At 50.2% G+C, this 14,596-nt stretch overlaps 4 protein-coding genes across 4 annotated transcripts; 1 reads left to right on the top strand and 3 right to left on the bottom strand.

The window, feature by feature from the left end:
- Positions 1–1,724: 1,724 nt before the first annotated feature.
- VFPPC_17985 (hypothetical protein) lies at positions 1,725–1,955 on the bottom strand (the record flags this gene model as incomplete). Its single annotated transcript, XM_022429651.1, has 1 exon — positions 1,725–1,955. The coding sequence occupies one exon, from the start codon at positions 1,953–1,955 to the stop codon at positions 1,725–1,727; it is 231 nt and encodes a 76-aa protein (XP_022285295.1).
- Positions 1,956–4,651: 2,696 nt separating this feature from the next.
- On the top strand, positions 4,652–7,609 carry VFPPC_13837 (ABC transporter domain-containing protein; the record flags this gene model as incomplete). The annotated part of the gene is made up of 6 exons (XM_018291609.1): positions 4,652–5,407; positions 5,505–6,733; positions 6,794–6,954; positions 7,008–7,038; positions 7,092–7,262; positions 7,312–7,609. 6 exons carry the CDS (start codon positions 4,652–4,654, stop codon positions 7,607–7,609), a joined length of 2,646 nt encoding a protein of 881 aa, XP_018141418.1.
- Positions 7,610–8,575: 966 nt separating this feature from the next.
- On the bottom strand, positions 8,576–9,879 carry VFPPC_17986 (TPR Domain containing protein; the record flags this gene model as incomplete). Its single annotated transcript, XM_022429652.1, has 3 exons — positions 8,576–8,648; positions 8,747–9,753; positions 9,877–9,879. 3 exons carry the CDS (start codon positions 9,877–9,879, stop codon positions 8,576–8,578), a joined length of 1,083 nt encoding a protein of 360 aa, XP_022285294.1.
- Positions 9,880–10,653: 774 nt separating this feature from the next.
- Positions 10,654–12,325, bottom strand: VFPPC_17987 (RING finger domain-containing protein; the record flags this gene model as incomplete). Its single annotated transcript, XM_018284634.2, has 2 exons — positions 10,654–11,649; positions 11,726–12,325. The coding sequence occupies 2 exons, from the start codon at positions 12,323–12,325 to the stop codon at positions 10,654–10,656; spliced, it is 1,596 nt and encodes a 531-aa protein (XP_018141417.2).
- Between the last annotated feature and the right edge of the window lie 2,271 nt (positions 12,326–14,596).

Genomic DNA, 14,596 nt, shown 5'->3' with positions numbered 1-14,596 from the left:
CTCTGTAGGTATTCCCCCCCCCAACGCTTTGATGCATAGTGGGCTATGTTTCGTGAGTGTGGTTTCTCTTCAGATTGCCTGCTCCTCCATAACCACGAATGCGTGTCAGCCCACCTCTTCAGGCTCCGATTCGGGAATATTATGCCGAAAGGAATCTTTCCCTCAAAATGCGTTGAATGGTTGATCGTCAAATGTGTTCATTGGCGAGATGTCGGAAGTTCTTGCCAATTCGCATGTTCCCTCGCAATGGTCACGTCATCTCATCATGCGATCTAGCTCTGCTTTCAAACAACAGAGCAAAGCGAGAGGGACTTATTACGCCGTAAAAATATGTAAATGCGTACCGAGATGTTAATTAGCGGAGACAAGTACAAGTTGTGCCGCCATGAAACCATTCGGGGAAGTTTTCCCCATTTGAACGCCTTATCGGTCCTCCGAGGCAACATGACCGTATTAACATGGACGAACCTGCACAGTATTTTTTATCTACCTAGGTAGATATGTATACTCAAGTACTATCATGTAACGTCTAACACCAGTGAACTGCGTAAGAAACAGGAAAGTACTTTCCTGTGTCAGATACACCCTTCTACAACATCATTTTCGTTGACTTCTTACACTGTGTTCAATACATTTAGATGCAGTGTATCGGCGACGGAGAACCAAGCTTCTCAGCTCTAGGTTTGAAAATTGGTCGTTCGACGGATGCCTGTGTCTCAGTAATGTAACCAGTAAACGACAAGTTTGCATCATTGGTGACCTTGGAACATGCATACCCTCCCCAAACGTTTGACCTCATTGCCGGGGAAGGCATCTATCCTTATCTCAAAATGAGAGCAAACCACCGTGTTTTGAGATCAATCTCAGAATGAAAGGAACAGTGAGGCTGACATTCGGCTCTTGCGTTGACGGTGTAACACGGCCAAGTTGTTGGGACCCCCTCTGGATCGATTTGGTCTTTGACAGCCTTTCGGTAAATCTCAGACCCGAGAAAGTGAGATTTTTGGAGATGACCCTCCGGATCTATGGTTTGAGCATTAGTGTTGATCGAATCGTCCTCAGCTTATTCTCCACGTATTTCTTGTATTCGGTAGATGGATAGTAATACTTGGTGGTGGCGGTAGGCAAACATATATTGTGGGCCACATAAATGTGTCTGAGCAAGAGACGCAGCGTGCGTATTCGTTATTTGACTCTGCAGCCCAGAAACTGCCTGTTTGGACATCGTACATTTCGAGGTGGCAAAGTTGACAGGCGTGCTTTGCTACAGGCCATGTTTCGTTATTATCAGCCACAGGTTTGCTGTTCGTGAAGCTGCCCAACTAGGCTTTGATACCCGACGTCGGCCGCTTTGACCTTAAGAACAGTTGATTCGTGAGGTCATCTCTCTTTTCTCCTTCCAAAAGGTATCCATCATTCTTGGGGTTGTATTGGATGAGCCTCTAATCCGATTTCGAGCTTCTGCAGGCATGCAACAACATTATATCAGCCCGGAAAATCAAGTATTACGTCTCGAAGCCGGGTTACAAGTACAACTGTCGAAAGGGATACTACTGGCACAAGGCCTTCAGCTCCGACGACTGAGCAACGGTATGAAGGAAGCGGCAGACTCGAATCATCGTGCACAGAACTTTCACTGCTAGAGATACACTCGCCGGTACACGACATGCGTCTACTAGGGAGCATGGTTGACTCCTCTAGGTTTTTGAACGATATGAGCCTCATCAACCACGACGGAAAGCATCCTCTATACCTCCAAGAGAAGTCCCAGGCGGTGTGGACAAGACAGTGTCGAATGGCCAGAGACCGTATGTTGGCTTGTTGATTGCCTGTGAAGCAGCCCTTCCTGTGCCACTAACTGGCAGCAACGCGATATTCCACCATTGCGTTTTTTTCAGGACGTCGATTCGTCGATGCCCGAACAAATTATAGTGATCCAATGTCTTTGCTAGCATTTTGGGTTGACATCCCAATAGGTCATGTGCCACGCGCTGACAAGGGTGAATCTGCAAGAGGCGGCGCAGGTCCTGGGAACTGTGGTGGCAGAACTCGGTACAAGCCTGCATATCCTATTATCAGAACTAAGACATCGGCCACCCCTCTTGACACCAAAAGTTGCACACCGATGACGCACGGCATATCTGCTGTCAGGCCAATTCTGAGTCAATACATGGATGCCGGTCGACAACGACAAGTGTGGACTGTGCAGAGCGAGCTCGTCAAGGCAAAGCGGCAAGTTGCAGATAATCTGGTGGGAAAGTGTCAGTGATAAAGAAATTGGTCGTGGTTCCACAAGCAAGCTTCGCCGCCATTTTTCTTGAAAGAAAAATCAGCCTGAGCCGTGGCGGACGGAAACCTTCGAAGTGTTAAAAGCATGCACGAATGTTGCATTGTGTGGGAGTGTCCGGTCCCAGCTACCGGGGAGAGCTGAAGGCAAATGGAGACAGAAGAGGATACGGTGAGGCTGGCCCCTAGTCATGGCGATTCCAAGTTGACATGGCCACTTGCTGACTTGGGGATTGTGATGTTCCATACAGGACCTCGCATCAGCAATTTGCGACAGGTATAATCTGATATCATGCTTCGGGTAACATCTTGGTGTTTCCATTCATTCTTCCTATTCGCCAAGAATCTGCATCTCAGCCAGGTGTCAGAAGCGACTATCCAGGAATATTCCGGCTGCACACCTAGGGTAATTTGATGCCCTTGAAAAGTCCCAGCGTGGTCAACCGCGACTCATGCGAAATGCGCAAGCTTAGTGGGGGCAAGATATTCGACGTGTTCAATTGAGTATGGCGAACTTTACGTTTCAGTTGGTAGATGCGGCAAGTCGTCCACGTCCACGTCCACGTCCACATCCACACAGGAGGCATCAAGGTGTCGTTGATTGAGAGATGAGGCTGGTGACGTCTGGTATCAGCCCTCCCCCACAGCCCATGGCTCATTGTCACTGGTATTCGCTCCAGAGGACGAGTCAAGATAGGCGACAAGAGGCGTCAGAATGTAACCACAAACAAATTTGAGCCGGAACAGTATTTCATGATAAATGATGCTCAAGTGCCAATGCATTGGACTTGCACAACTCGGTCAGAGACGAGCATGAGTTGAGGCTGCACACTGCAGATAACGAACAGGGGCTGTGGATTGGGATGGGCAATTGACACTTGACTTTGATGGTGCAAAGACGGCAAGTACCAGACACTTTTGAGTGGTGGGCTGGGCTGCAACTTCTCCATGCGACAGCAAGCACCCAGTAGCAGTGACCCGAGCTGGGTCCCGCCAGCTGGCTGGGAGTGGTCCGTGTCTCTTTGGTTAGGCTTGGTCGGAGCTTGGTATCTTGATGTAGCATCAATTGATCCACACAGGTTCGTGAAGGCAAGTACCGCGTTGTGCTTTTAGCCAATCTCAACTGGTATTCTCGGCTGACCAGTTCGCTCTCGGCAAAGATTGACCAGACTCGTGTATCGGACACTCAGACAAGGCAAGACTTGACCACAGCCCAAATTACCTAGTAGTAAAGTGCGGGTGAGTGCAAGTGTGAGGCAAGCGAAAGCGCCAACATTGAAAGAAAGTATCAATTGATGGGACCAGAGCCGGGAACCACACAGACATGGACGCTTGACTTGAACCCTGGAGCCAGGATGGATGGAGCCTGTCACTTTTGCATACCAGACCAACCAGCCGCATCGCTTCACAGGAGGACACAGACATCAATCGTCCATCCATCTCCCTTTGGTCAGCTTGATGAGTGTCCACCGAAAGCAACAGCTTCAATCCAATTCAGTCCGATCCAATTGACTTCCAGAGCCAGTTCAGATATTCCCAAATCGCAGCGCTACTTTCACTTTCCCACGTCAGGCCCTTTGGAGCCAAAGCGGACTAGACTGAGCCTGAAGTACTCGGTACTTGCCCTGTTGTCCCAGCCAGGTATGGACGGGTTCAAGGTACAAACGGCGCAGCTACCCTCACGAAGTCTTGGATAAGGTAAGTAAACAATTGACTGACCAGAACAGACCTGACCAGACCTGACCAGACCTGACCAGCCTCAGACCTCAACCTCGTCCGTCCTTGCTCCCCTGCCCGTCTCAATCTGCTTTTCCTGTCCTGTACATATTCTGCCGGTCGTCCCCCAGAAAGAACTTGACACTTTTGTTGTTATTCTTGGTGTTTTCCTTGCATCGCTTTGGCCGACATCGAGACTTTGTTTCGTTTCTTTTTTCCCGATTTACTACGGCCGCCCTAGTTTAGCTAAAGTGCGGTCACCTGGTCGTGCAACACGGCCAACAACATCACCTCAAGTGTCTGGTCTGGTCTGGGCTGGATGCAAGTGGGCTTTGATCCAGTCCCTAGCTCGGTCCCAACGTCCCCAACGTCCGCCAAGCTCCCAGTGCCAGTCTGCTTTGGTCTGGTCGGCACCACACAGTCAGAGTTACACGCTATTGACGATCCCACCGCCATCTGGGTCTTACCACACGGTTCAGTATCGTCTTCACGACCGTTGGACTTCCTTTTACTTTTCCCGCCTTCTGCCCCTATCGATCGTGGCCCCGTGGCACCGGGCTTATCTGACCGTCTTCTATTTTTCTCTCGGGGCTGATCGGGGGCTGCTAACTTCCATCTCTTCTTCCCGAGATCATCTTCCTGCCAAATGATGGAGTTAGCAGCAACGGAACTGGATACGGCAGTGCCGCCACTGCTTTACTATCTTTATCCTGGAGCTGTGTTTTTGTACTTTCTGGCAGCATCGCTTTTCTCTGTGTGCACATTGCACAATCTCAAGCAAGAAACACCGTCAAAACCAGAATTGTCCAGCATCGGGGCAGTTGTCGGTGTCCTTTCCCTCTTCATTCTGACCTATGTTGCACAACTTGTTAGCCTTGTCGCACTTGAAGGCACCGACAGCCAATGGCCCCCAGCCGAGCACACTGTTGTTGGAAGTTTGTCTTGCCTACTTGTGTTTGGTATTCAGCTTTCTTGGTTATCAACCGCCGAGGATCTCGTATGGTATCCCTACCAAGGGTCCTGGATCATTGCATTGGCTTTTGAAGCAACTCTGGGTGCTTTTGCTGTTGTCGAATCTCGTGCGCATAGCTTAGGCCGCTACGATACCGCTGAGCTCGCATTGATAAGTTTGCGCTGCTCAATTCTTCTTGCCCTTATCTTTTGGACATCCATGCGGCGCTGTGTCCAAGCTGTTCATCCATGGACGGACGAAGAACATCAACCCTTGTTGTCAGATGCCACCAATGCTAATGAGTCTGGCTATGGATCAACTTCTGATACCGAAGCCGCATCTGATGAGGAAACTGAGTATACCTGGGAACGTCGCAAACGGGAGGCAAAAGAATCCATGCAGAAAAGGTTGAAGGAAGGAGGGAATTGGTTTGCATATGCCAAAGGATTTATGGTATGTAACAACATCGAGTCTCTCCGCAAAGTCTAGGCCCACGCCGAAACCAGTTTTGTTTCGCATTTCAACTCGCATTGTTACTAACGACTTGAAGATTCTCTTCCCTTACGTGTGGCCTGTTGGAAACCGGGCCCTACAACTTCGAGTGGCGGCAGTCGGCCTGTGCCTTCTCGGGTCCAATGTGTTGCACCTGCTGATCCCAAGACAGACTGGTATAATCATGGACAGCCTGGCATCCAATGAGGAAGCAAAAGCCAACAATCCCTGGGTTGCCGTAGCAGTGTTTGCTGGGCTGAGGCTCGCCTCTTCCGACTCCGGAATTGAACTCCTACGCCAGTGGCTCTGGATCCCTGTTCAGTATTATTCCCATGATGCCATGACCCGGGCTGCGTACTCCCACATGATTCACTTATCAGCCGATTTCCACGACTCCAAGAGCTCGTCCGACATGATGCTGGCAATACATGGTGGCCACGCTGTGTCCAATGCAATAGAGAGTGTATTGCTCCAGGCGGTCCCCATGCTTATTGACATGTGTGTTGCTTTGATCTACCTGTCAGTTACCTTTGGCCCGTACGAAGGTTTCATAACCTTGGCAACAGGAACTATTTTTTTCATCATGGCCGGCAGGTTAGTTGCTGAGTCCAAGACGGCAAGCCGGCAACGTGTAAATGCTCTCTACCAGGAGCACTATATTCGCCAGTCGGGCTTGCAAGGCTGGCAGACCGTTAGCGCCTTCAATCAAATCGGTTATGAGGACAATAGGCATGCCAATGCTGTGACCACCAGGTGGCTTAGAGAGCAGCAGTACATATTGAGTTGGTATGTCTCCATTGCATTCCAGACAATGGTCCTCACTTGTGGTCTCCTTGCCAGTGCATTTTTGGCTGTTTATCGCATTCAGAATGGGAAGGCGTCGGCTGGTCAATTTGCAATGCTCTTGATGTACTGGGCACAGTTGACGTCTCCCTTGCAATTCTTCGCCAAGCTTGGGAAACGGATGAGTGACGACTTCATCGATGCTGAGCGACTGCTCGAAATAATGAAAACGAAATCTACAGTTGAGAATAAGAAAGGAGCGAGACCATTAAAGTTTGTCTCAGGCGATGTTACGTTTGACAATGTAACATTCAGCTACGATGGACACAAAGGGGTCATCAAGGGTATCTCGCTGAAAGTCCCTGCCGGCCAAACTGTAGCGTTTGTTGGCGCTACAGGAGCTGGTAAATCTACCTTGCTGAAGCTCCTTGATCGATTTTACGATGTTACAGGCGGAAGCATAAAGATTGACGGGCAAGACATCCGTGATGTGGATCTCTTCAGGTGAGAAAGTCTAACTCCGGGTGATTATACGATGAAAAGCTCACTAACGTGTTTGCCTAGCCTTCGTGACCGCATTGGTATCGTTCCACAGAATCCTATATTATTTGATGATACGATAATGAACAATGTTCGATATGGGAGGATTACGGCCAGTGACGAGGAAGTATTTGACGCCTGCCGTGCTGCCAGTATACACGATAAAATCGCAAGCTTCACACAAGGTAAGGATGAACCGCGTGCTTCAGATGGTCGTAAAATTTTAACCAGGCAGCAGGCTATGCAACCAGAGTTGGTGAACGTGGCGCGTAAGATTATCATCTTTGCTCAGAATCATATCCCCCGAGTCTAACAAGAACAGAAAACTATCTGGCGGAGAGCTTCAGCGAGTAGCAATTGCAAGAGCTATATTGCGGCGGCCAGACATTGTTTTGCTAGATGAAGCGACCAGTGCCGTTGATACCGACACCGAGCAACAGATCCAGCTATCCTTCAAACGGCTTTGCCAGGGTCGCACTACTTTTGTCGTGGCGTAAGTCCTAGCTGGAAGGGTTTCCAAGCCGTCTCGCTAACTATATCAGGCATCGGTTGTCAACCATAATGAATGCGGATCGAATCGTTGTCGTGGAGCATGGGGAAGTAGTTGAACAAGGGAACCACAGTGAGCTGATCGTAGCCAATGGACGATACGCAGATTTGTGGTCCAAACAGGTCTTTCTGCGGCCACGGGAAGAAGTCAACATTATGGACCTTATCGACGACAGGTCGGCAGTTGTTGACGACTTGTCCTCCGAGCAAACTGCCACGGAACAAGGGCGACCTGATGTTTTGGACTCCGATAGCGAAATACAGACTGCAGACGAGGATCAGGCAGAATAGAATTCACCTATTCTTGGACGGCATCGAAAAGAGGTATAGTTGCTCTGGCTTCTTTTGGCGATGCTGATAGTTAACTTATGTCCCGCAGGGGTCCACGTTGAACCCTGTCGCTCCTGAGTTTACCCCCAGGCGTACATCAAGTTTCAACAATGAAGAGAACGAAGGACAGAACTCTATACAATATTCGAACTTAGACTGGGATGCTCCCGCAGTCCCTGATCGCAGAATGACAGCCACATCCTGACAAAGTACATTCCACCGAGCGAGACTATAGCACAGTACCCAGGATGCTGTTATGATTGATACCAGGGAGCACTAACACTGGCTTAGCGGAAGGCGGATACAATTTTGGTGGACATTATATCCCACCCAACTAGACCATCGTTGTTGTATCATAATGTTGACAGCTGACGGCACTTGTGATGCCAGGTGAAGCAATCGCATCCTAGACGATGGACCTGCGATGACTGGCCATTCCAGGCGTAGCCCAACGTCGAAATATGCTCAACTGTATATAAGAGTATCATTTTACTACAGAGCATGGGCCGGGCTATGATATTGCTTTCATTGGGTTGGCAGATCTTTACATCGCCGTTGGGCGAGTAGTAATATGTGGCGTTTTGGTGAGGGTTTGATATTATTCATGTCATGAGCTAGACAAAGAGCATACAAGCATTACTGAATTTATTCAACAACCTGGTAGGACCAGCACCTGTTACCTACCTGGGTACGTTTACAATGAACACATAAGGGGAAATTGCATTTTAGACAAGGCTCTAGCGCAGCTTGAAGAAAAACCAGCGGCAGGTGGAGAGTGGGAAAAGCAGTTAATGACTAGATCATATTCTCGCGCTATATTTTCGACTTGGCTCCATAGGTATCTATACGTGTCTTTGTACAAGGGCAAAAAGGCGTGCTCTTGAGAAAACCTCCCCCTCCGCCAATTCGTCCAGTCTACTCATTGGTTTACTGCCCAGCACTGCCCTGGCCAGGAGCACCACCTGGGGCACCACCGCCACCACCCATCATGTTTCGAGCCCTGTAGAGAGATCCGAGTTAGTCTCCATCACCAGGCATTGCAATCTGATCAGCAAGGGGCAGGGCCCTGGACCAGCTATGGAAGAGTTTGTTACTTACATGTCAGCAATGTTAGGGTCCGACATGAGGCTGTTTAAGTCAGGCATGCCACCGCCACTGCTAAACTGGTTGGCCATTTCACGAAGGCGAGGGTTGCTCATGAGGTTGTTCATGAGGTCTGGATTGCTCATCAGGTTCTGAGCCATGCTAGCGAACATGGGATTGCTCATGATGGAGCCCAGATCTGGCATGCCGCCAGCACCACCTGCAGCACCACCGCCAAACATCGATGCAAGATTACCCAGGTCGGGCATGCCTCCGGCGCCAGCTCCGGCACCAGCTCCCGGAGATGATCGGGGTAGGTTGACCTCGTCTGCTTGCATCTCTTCCACCCGACGCTTGGCCGTCTCGTACCCCTTCTTCATGGCTTCGGATCCTCCATTGCCCTCGTATTCAATACCCTTGTTGTACGCCTCCATAGCACCCTTGGCGTCACCTAAAGCGAACCGAGCAAGTCCAAGACGGGACCAGGCCTTTGTGTATGTAGGATCAACTGCGACAGCGGCCTCGGCGTCAACGCGGGCCGAAGCATGGTCCTTGGCCGCCGAGTGAGCAGCAGCGCGGTTGGACAGGAAAACAGCGTTTGAAGGATGCAGGTTCAGAGCCTGAGTGTATAGATCAATGGCCGAAGGGTAGTCTTTCTGGGCCATGGCAGCATTTCCCTTGCTCTTAAGCCCCTCTGCTTCCTTCTTCTGCTCCTCCGTAGGTTCAGCGGCAGAAGTGCCAGCGGCGTCAGCGGCGTCAGCGGCGGGAGCAGCACCAGCAGCACCAGTCGTGGCCTTCAACTTCTCGTATACGGAGTAGATGGACAGTAAACTCTGGGTACCGACGGCAGCGCGGACGGCATCTTTATCAGCGGGGTCGACCTTGAAGGATTCGGCGATACAGTTGACTGCGACTTCGACAGAGTCCTTGTCTTCGGCGGTCAGAGTCCCGTCCGTGGTAGAGTTGGTGAGGAAGTCGCAGATGGCGAGCGCAAGGCGCTGCTTGGAAGTATGTTGAGAAGCCTACGTACACACCGCATCATTAGTAAATTTGGAAACTCGGAGAGGCGAGGTGGGTATTCGTGTCAGAACAAGGACAAAACTTGTATTAACGCAGTCAGCGAAGCAGGACGAAGCAATACTTACCATTGGCGCAGGAGTATTAAGCTTTCCAGTACGGGAAGCCGAGCGTCAGGAGGAGAGGTTCGATATCGGAGGATGGGAAGTATGGCTGGATGTCTATGGGATGGATGGTTGGACTGCGGTTGGTGGTTTCAATACTCTTTGCCCCGCGGTGCTGGCGGATGGAGGACACAGGCAACTTGGTGGGGCGGTCCCTCAAAAAACTGGCGGGCAAGTTGAGAGAGCACATGGAAGTTTACGCACTTGCCTTCAGCCTTGGCGTCACAATTTCCATGCGCTTGTGGAACCTTCTGGGTCAAGCCGCCGAGTGGCTACAACAAAGGATCTGGGTGATGGTGGACCAGTGGCTCAATTACACGTATTGCTGTGCGCTTTGTTCCAGTTATCATATGCGACTGTTTACAGTACGGAGTACCTGTATGTCTGGTTGCATACCTAGGTAGATTGTTAGACATCACAGACTTGTTGCCTGGCGATGGTGCACTTGCAAAGTTCCAAGCCGCCACGCACACTGCACCTGTTGGAACCTCCAACAGGGAAAGTGATGCCGGGAATATGGCAAGACTCAGGGCAAAAGGGTACAGTTAGCCATCAAGGTGCAATAAAAAATTTGGCCATAAAAGAAAGCGACTGCGCTCATTGCAGAATGATAATCGTAAATTGTCTACCCATTTAATTTCAACCAACTCCGCCCTAATGAGACACCCGAAACGCTCATCCAGCATAAAGAACATAGGTGTCTAATCTACATAATGTTCATGGGAAAGGAGAACCGACATCCTATTTGTCTCCTCGCTTTCTATCCACATTCTTCACTCGTCGGTGGCTCATTGCAGCCACTCGTCTTGACTTGGCGTAGACTCGGACGACATCCTTCAGCACCATGTACAGACAACCCCCGACCAAGCTTCGACCCCATTGTTGTTGGAGTAGGCCTGGTCGACCGCCTACACCAGCGTACAACGCCCATGGATTCCGTGATGCAGAAGACGTCCATGACTTTGGTAAGGCGAGTCTAAGGGCCTCGCCCATGACAAATGAAACACCAGGAAGAATGAGAGCACTGACGACTGCGTTTGACATGCCTGACAACAGCGCACCCAAGCCCATCCTTCGGGCTGGCGGAGCTTGAGGTGCCTCGTGTTGAGCCTGTTGTTGTTGATCATCAGCAGCAATTGCCCCTAGATTTGCTTCGGCTTCTCCTTCTCCTGGTGCCGGTAGAGGTTCCTGCTCCTGATCGCCGAGCTGCCCTCTGTCGCCGTCGCCGTCGCCGTCGCCGTCGCCGTCGCCGTCGCCGTCCAATTCCACATGGACTTCGTTTTCGTGAGCTGCTGCATTCAGGTTCTCCCCAATATCTTCTACTTCTTCAATGCGCAGCTCAATCATTACCTCGGCATCCTCTCCTGGATTGCCATTGGCATCTATCTCTCCTCCATGCACAATTTCAAAACGCTCCGCACCATTTCCCTGCATGTCATCATCTTCGTCGTCTGGATCAAGGGCGTCAAGAACACCTTGCAAGAGGCCGAGAAAACCCCCCTCTCCGTTGCCTTGGGCTTGTCGGCGTTGATTGTTGCCTTGCTGTGCTTGGGCATTTGGGTCAACAGGTGGTAGGCCCATGATCTGTCTGTTGAGCTTGATCTCGTATGGAAGAACGAACTCTCGCCACAAGTTGTAATATACCGAGCGAACGTACGGGAAAAGAGCAATTGCAAGTCGCGGCGACGGGGGCCACGTGAGGAATGTATCGTCATGCATGATTTGATACATGCCGAACTAAAGGGATGACGATATTAGTAAAGTTGCCCTGCGTTCACTCCCCTGAGGGAATATGTTTCGGAGCTTGCCTTACCAAGGATGCTGAAGGTAGAAACACCTTGTTGCTCAGGTTGGGCAACAGCTGACTGAAGAGTAATGTTGGTGCCACATTCATCATTACCAGCGCACTCCATATACGTTCCCGTACAAAATGCATACCACCTGCGTTCTTTGCATCAATGACCATCTCGGGACCGAGCAAAAACCGCATCATGGTGCCTTTCCCAGCAAATGACCACAAGGCCAGCGCACCGTACATCTGTAAGCTGAACTGCACTCCCATGGATACTCCTGTGAATAGTACGAATGGGCTGGCTTTGGTAAATCGCTTATGCACCAAGTCGTTCAATGCGACTATCGGATCCCAAGCACCTTCCATCTCTATCGTGGATTTGCACACCGGACATTCCAGTGGCTTATTGTTGCGCTCACAGTCCGTCACCCACGATAATATGCAGTCTTGATGAGCCTCGAGAGTACATGGGCAGGGATCAACCCATGACCCGGGAGGATCGGACGGATCTTCGTCTGTCAGGCAGATAAAACATCGTCTTGGTGCGTCCGGATGTCGTTCTGCTTTGATGGCTTCCAGGACCTCGGGTGGTAATGTCGTGCCCTTATCGGTTGAGGTCATTTTGAAAGACCAACAATGCTACCCGCTGAGGAACAGAGGCGTGAGGTCTCGTCTGGGGTGCAGGTTCGGGCTCTGCCTCATGTGTGCATAGTTGGTGTATGGTGTTTAGCACGTTTCCAATCGTTTCGTAGTGAAATAGAGCGTCTGGAAGTGGAGATGTTGGAAGGAAGGGTGATCTGTGGCAGTTCTACAGAATGTTGAGCTTGCCACGCAACGGCGATATCGAAGAAAGTCTGGTGCTTGGAAGAGTCAGGTTGCACAAAGGAAATTGTTCCAAGGACACATCACATCCGAGGCAGTTTGCTGTGCTGATGTCACGCCTTCCCAACAACTTGGAAGGGCAGACAGCCAATCATGCACTAACTACTTTGAGCCCCACCACCAAGCGCTCACTTCAATGTGGCCAGAGCTTGAGCCGGAGCCCCACTGCTGGTGTTCGTCCGTGGGCGGGCATCTCTGTGCCATCAATGCTCAACGTCAGAGTACGAAGACCTTGAGCCAACGCTTTCGCCCCTTGCGAAAACCTAAAATGAGGTTGGGGATTAAAAGGTACTTCAGATCGTTGTTCTAAGACGTATCGACCACAGAAAGATTGGGTACGATCGTTGTCGTCTCTCGGGTATCGTGCTACTACGAAGCAATAGGTGAGCGCTCCAATTTATGTGCGACAAATTGTCTTGACATACACAGAGCTTGCTACAAAACACTGGCTCCCTCCTTTCAGGAGAATTGGCCATTAGTAATCTTATCAACAGCTAAGCGAAGAAAGTTTGATTGTTGTTATTGCTGCCACGGAATCGGTGATCGGCGGTCTGATGAGCAAGATATTCGCAGGGTACCAACGCCGTGGAACCAAGCCGCCGATAGCTCAGAACAGTCTGGTACCTTGAGACCGCTATGACACCATCAAGGCAAGGCGGAGAGGAACATGAAGAAAGTTGCTCACAATTTTAAAGGAGCGTCCCGCATGTTGTACCTTGCGCCAGAATGAGCAAGTTTATCCATGCACCCGTCGAAGGTCTGACTGATCTTATCAGATGCAAGTGTCTTGGAAATGTAGTGTATATAAGTCTAGCACACAACCATGTCCGCAGCGTCAGTGTTAGCTGGTTCCTCTTATTGATATGAGTTGCCCCGTCTCTTTCGATATGATGGCGTTGTATGGCATGATGCAGAAATCCCTTTTGTTTGCCGAGTTATGTTTCTCAGTTGTTGCGATCCTCTACTTCGGCCGAAGACTTCCTGCGCAGCCCAACAAAGAGGAGCCAACTGGCCCCGTTGAATGCAATACGGACACACGCACAGGTTTATGCTTCTCATCGAACCCAGAAGCACTTGCAGCGGCACTTGATATGAATTTAAGGCAAGGCACAGACTGTCATCTTTGCCTCGAACCAAGCTGACCAAATTCACTAGGATCGGGGAGTCAAACTTTGGACTTGCGATCCTATGCTTGGTGGTATTCTTTGTCCGATTTGTATCTTGGCATATAGGCTACCCTCTTCGACATGCCCATGTCTTGTATGACCTTATAATGTCATGGTTTTGGTGTATCAGCCTAGCTCTCCAGTTTATATCGACGGAGCTACCAGGTTGTCGATACGAGCATATTGGGTCAATAAAGGAGCTAGAAATTTGCAGACTCAGCGACACGTGCGTAGCCATGGCTGCAGGCGCCATAGTTTTGTACAGTTGGAGGGTATTAGTGGATGCTGCGTCCATAACGAGAAGCTCGGAAACAGGGCTGCTTGACGATGTTGTCTCGCAGGAAATTGAACTGCGGGGTATATATGAAGACGAGGTGGAAAAGGCTCACAATGCGTCGCTCAGTCCAGTATTGGCATTCTTTCAGCACGATCATCATCACAATGTGCCTTCAGGGAGATGGGGGAATGTACTGTGAATACCCCAATCCGTCGATCGTTACATACGGAATTTCTGTGCAAGTGGCGACAGTATTGGTTTAGTCGTGGGAATCACCAGCAGCAAAGTAGCACAAAATACAGCTCAAACCAAAGTGGTCAATTTGATATCAGTGCCTATCGAATCATCCCCGTGTGATTTAGCAACTCATCCTAAGGAAATCCCAATAAAAAGAGCGCCCTGCGTCCAACCCCTCTTCGACGCAAAAATCGACCCGTGGTGCTCAGCTAGACAGGGTACAAGTACTTTCAACTTTCCCAAACTGCTGACCCGTTACCTACCTAGGTAGATACGCAGGTGCGAGAAAAGAAACCGAATCGCTTATTTGTGCTGTGAGGCAGGGCAAGC

The sequence above is a fragment of the Pochonia chlamydosporia genome, chromosome 5, assembly GCF_001653235.2.
Source record: "Pochonia chlamydosporia 170 chromosome 5, whole genome shotgun sequence".
NCBI classification, from domain to species: domain Eukaryota; kingdom Fungi; phylum Ascomycota; class Sordariomycetes; order Hypocreales; family Clavicipitaceae; genus Pochonia; species Pochonia chlamydosporia.
Note: the sequence above shows the minus strand (reverse complement) of the source record. Positions and strands in the feature narration are given on the sequence as shown.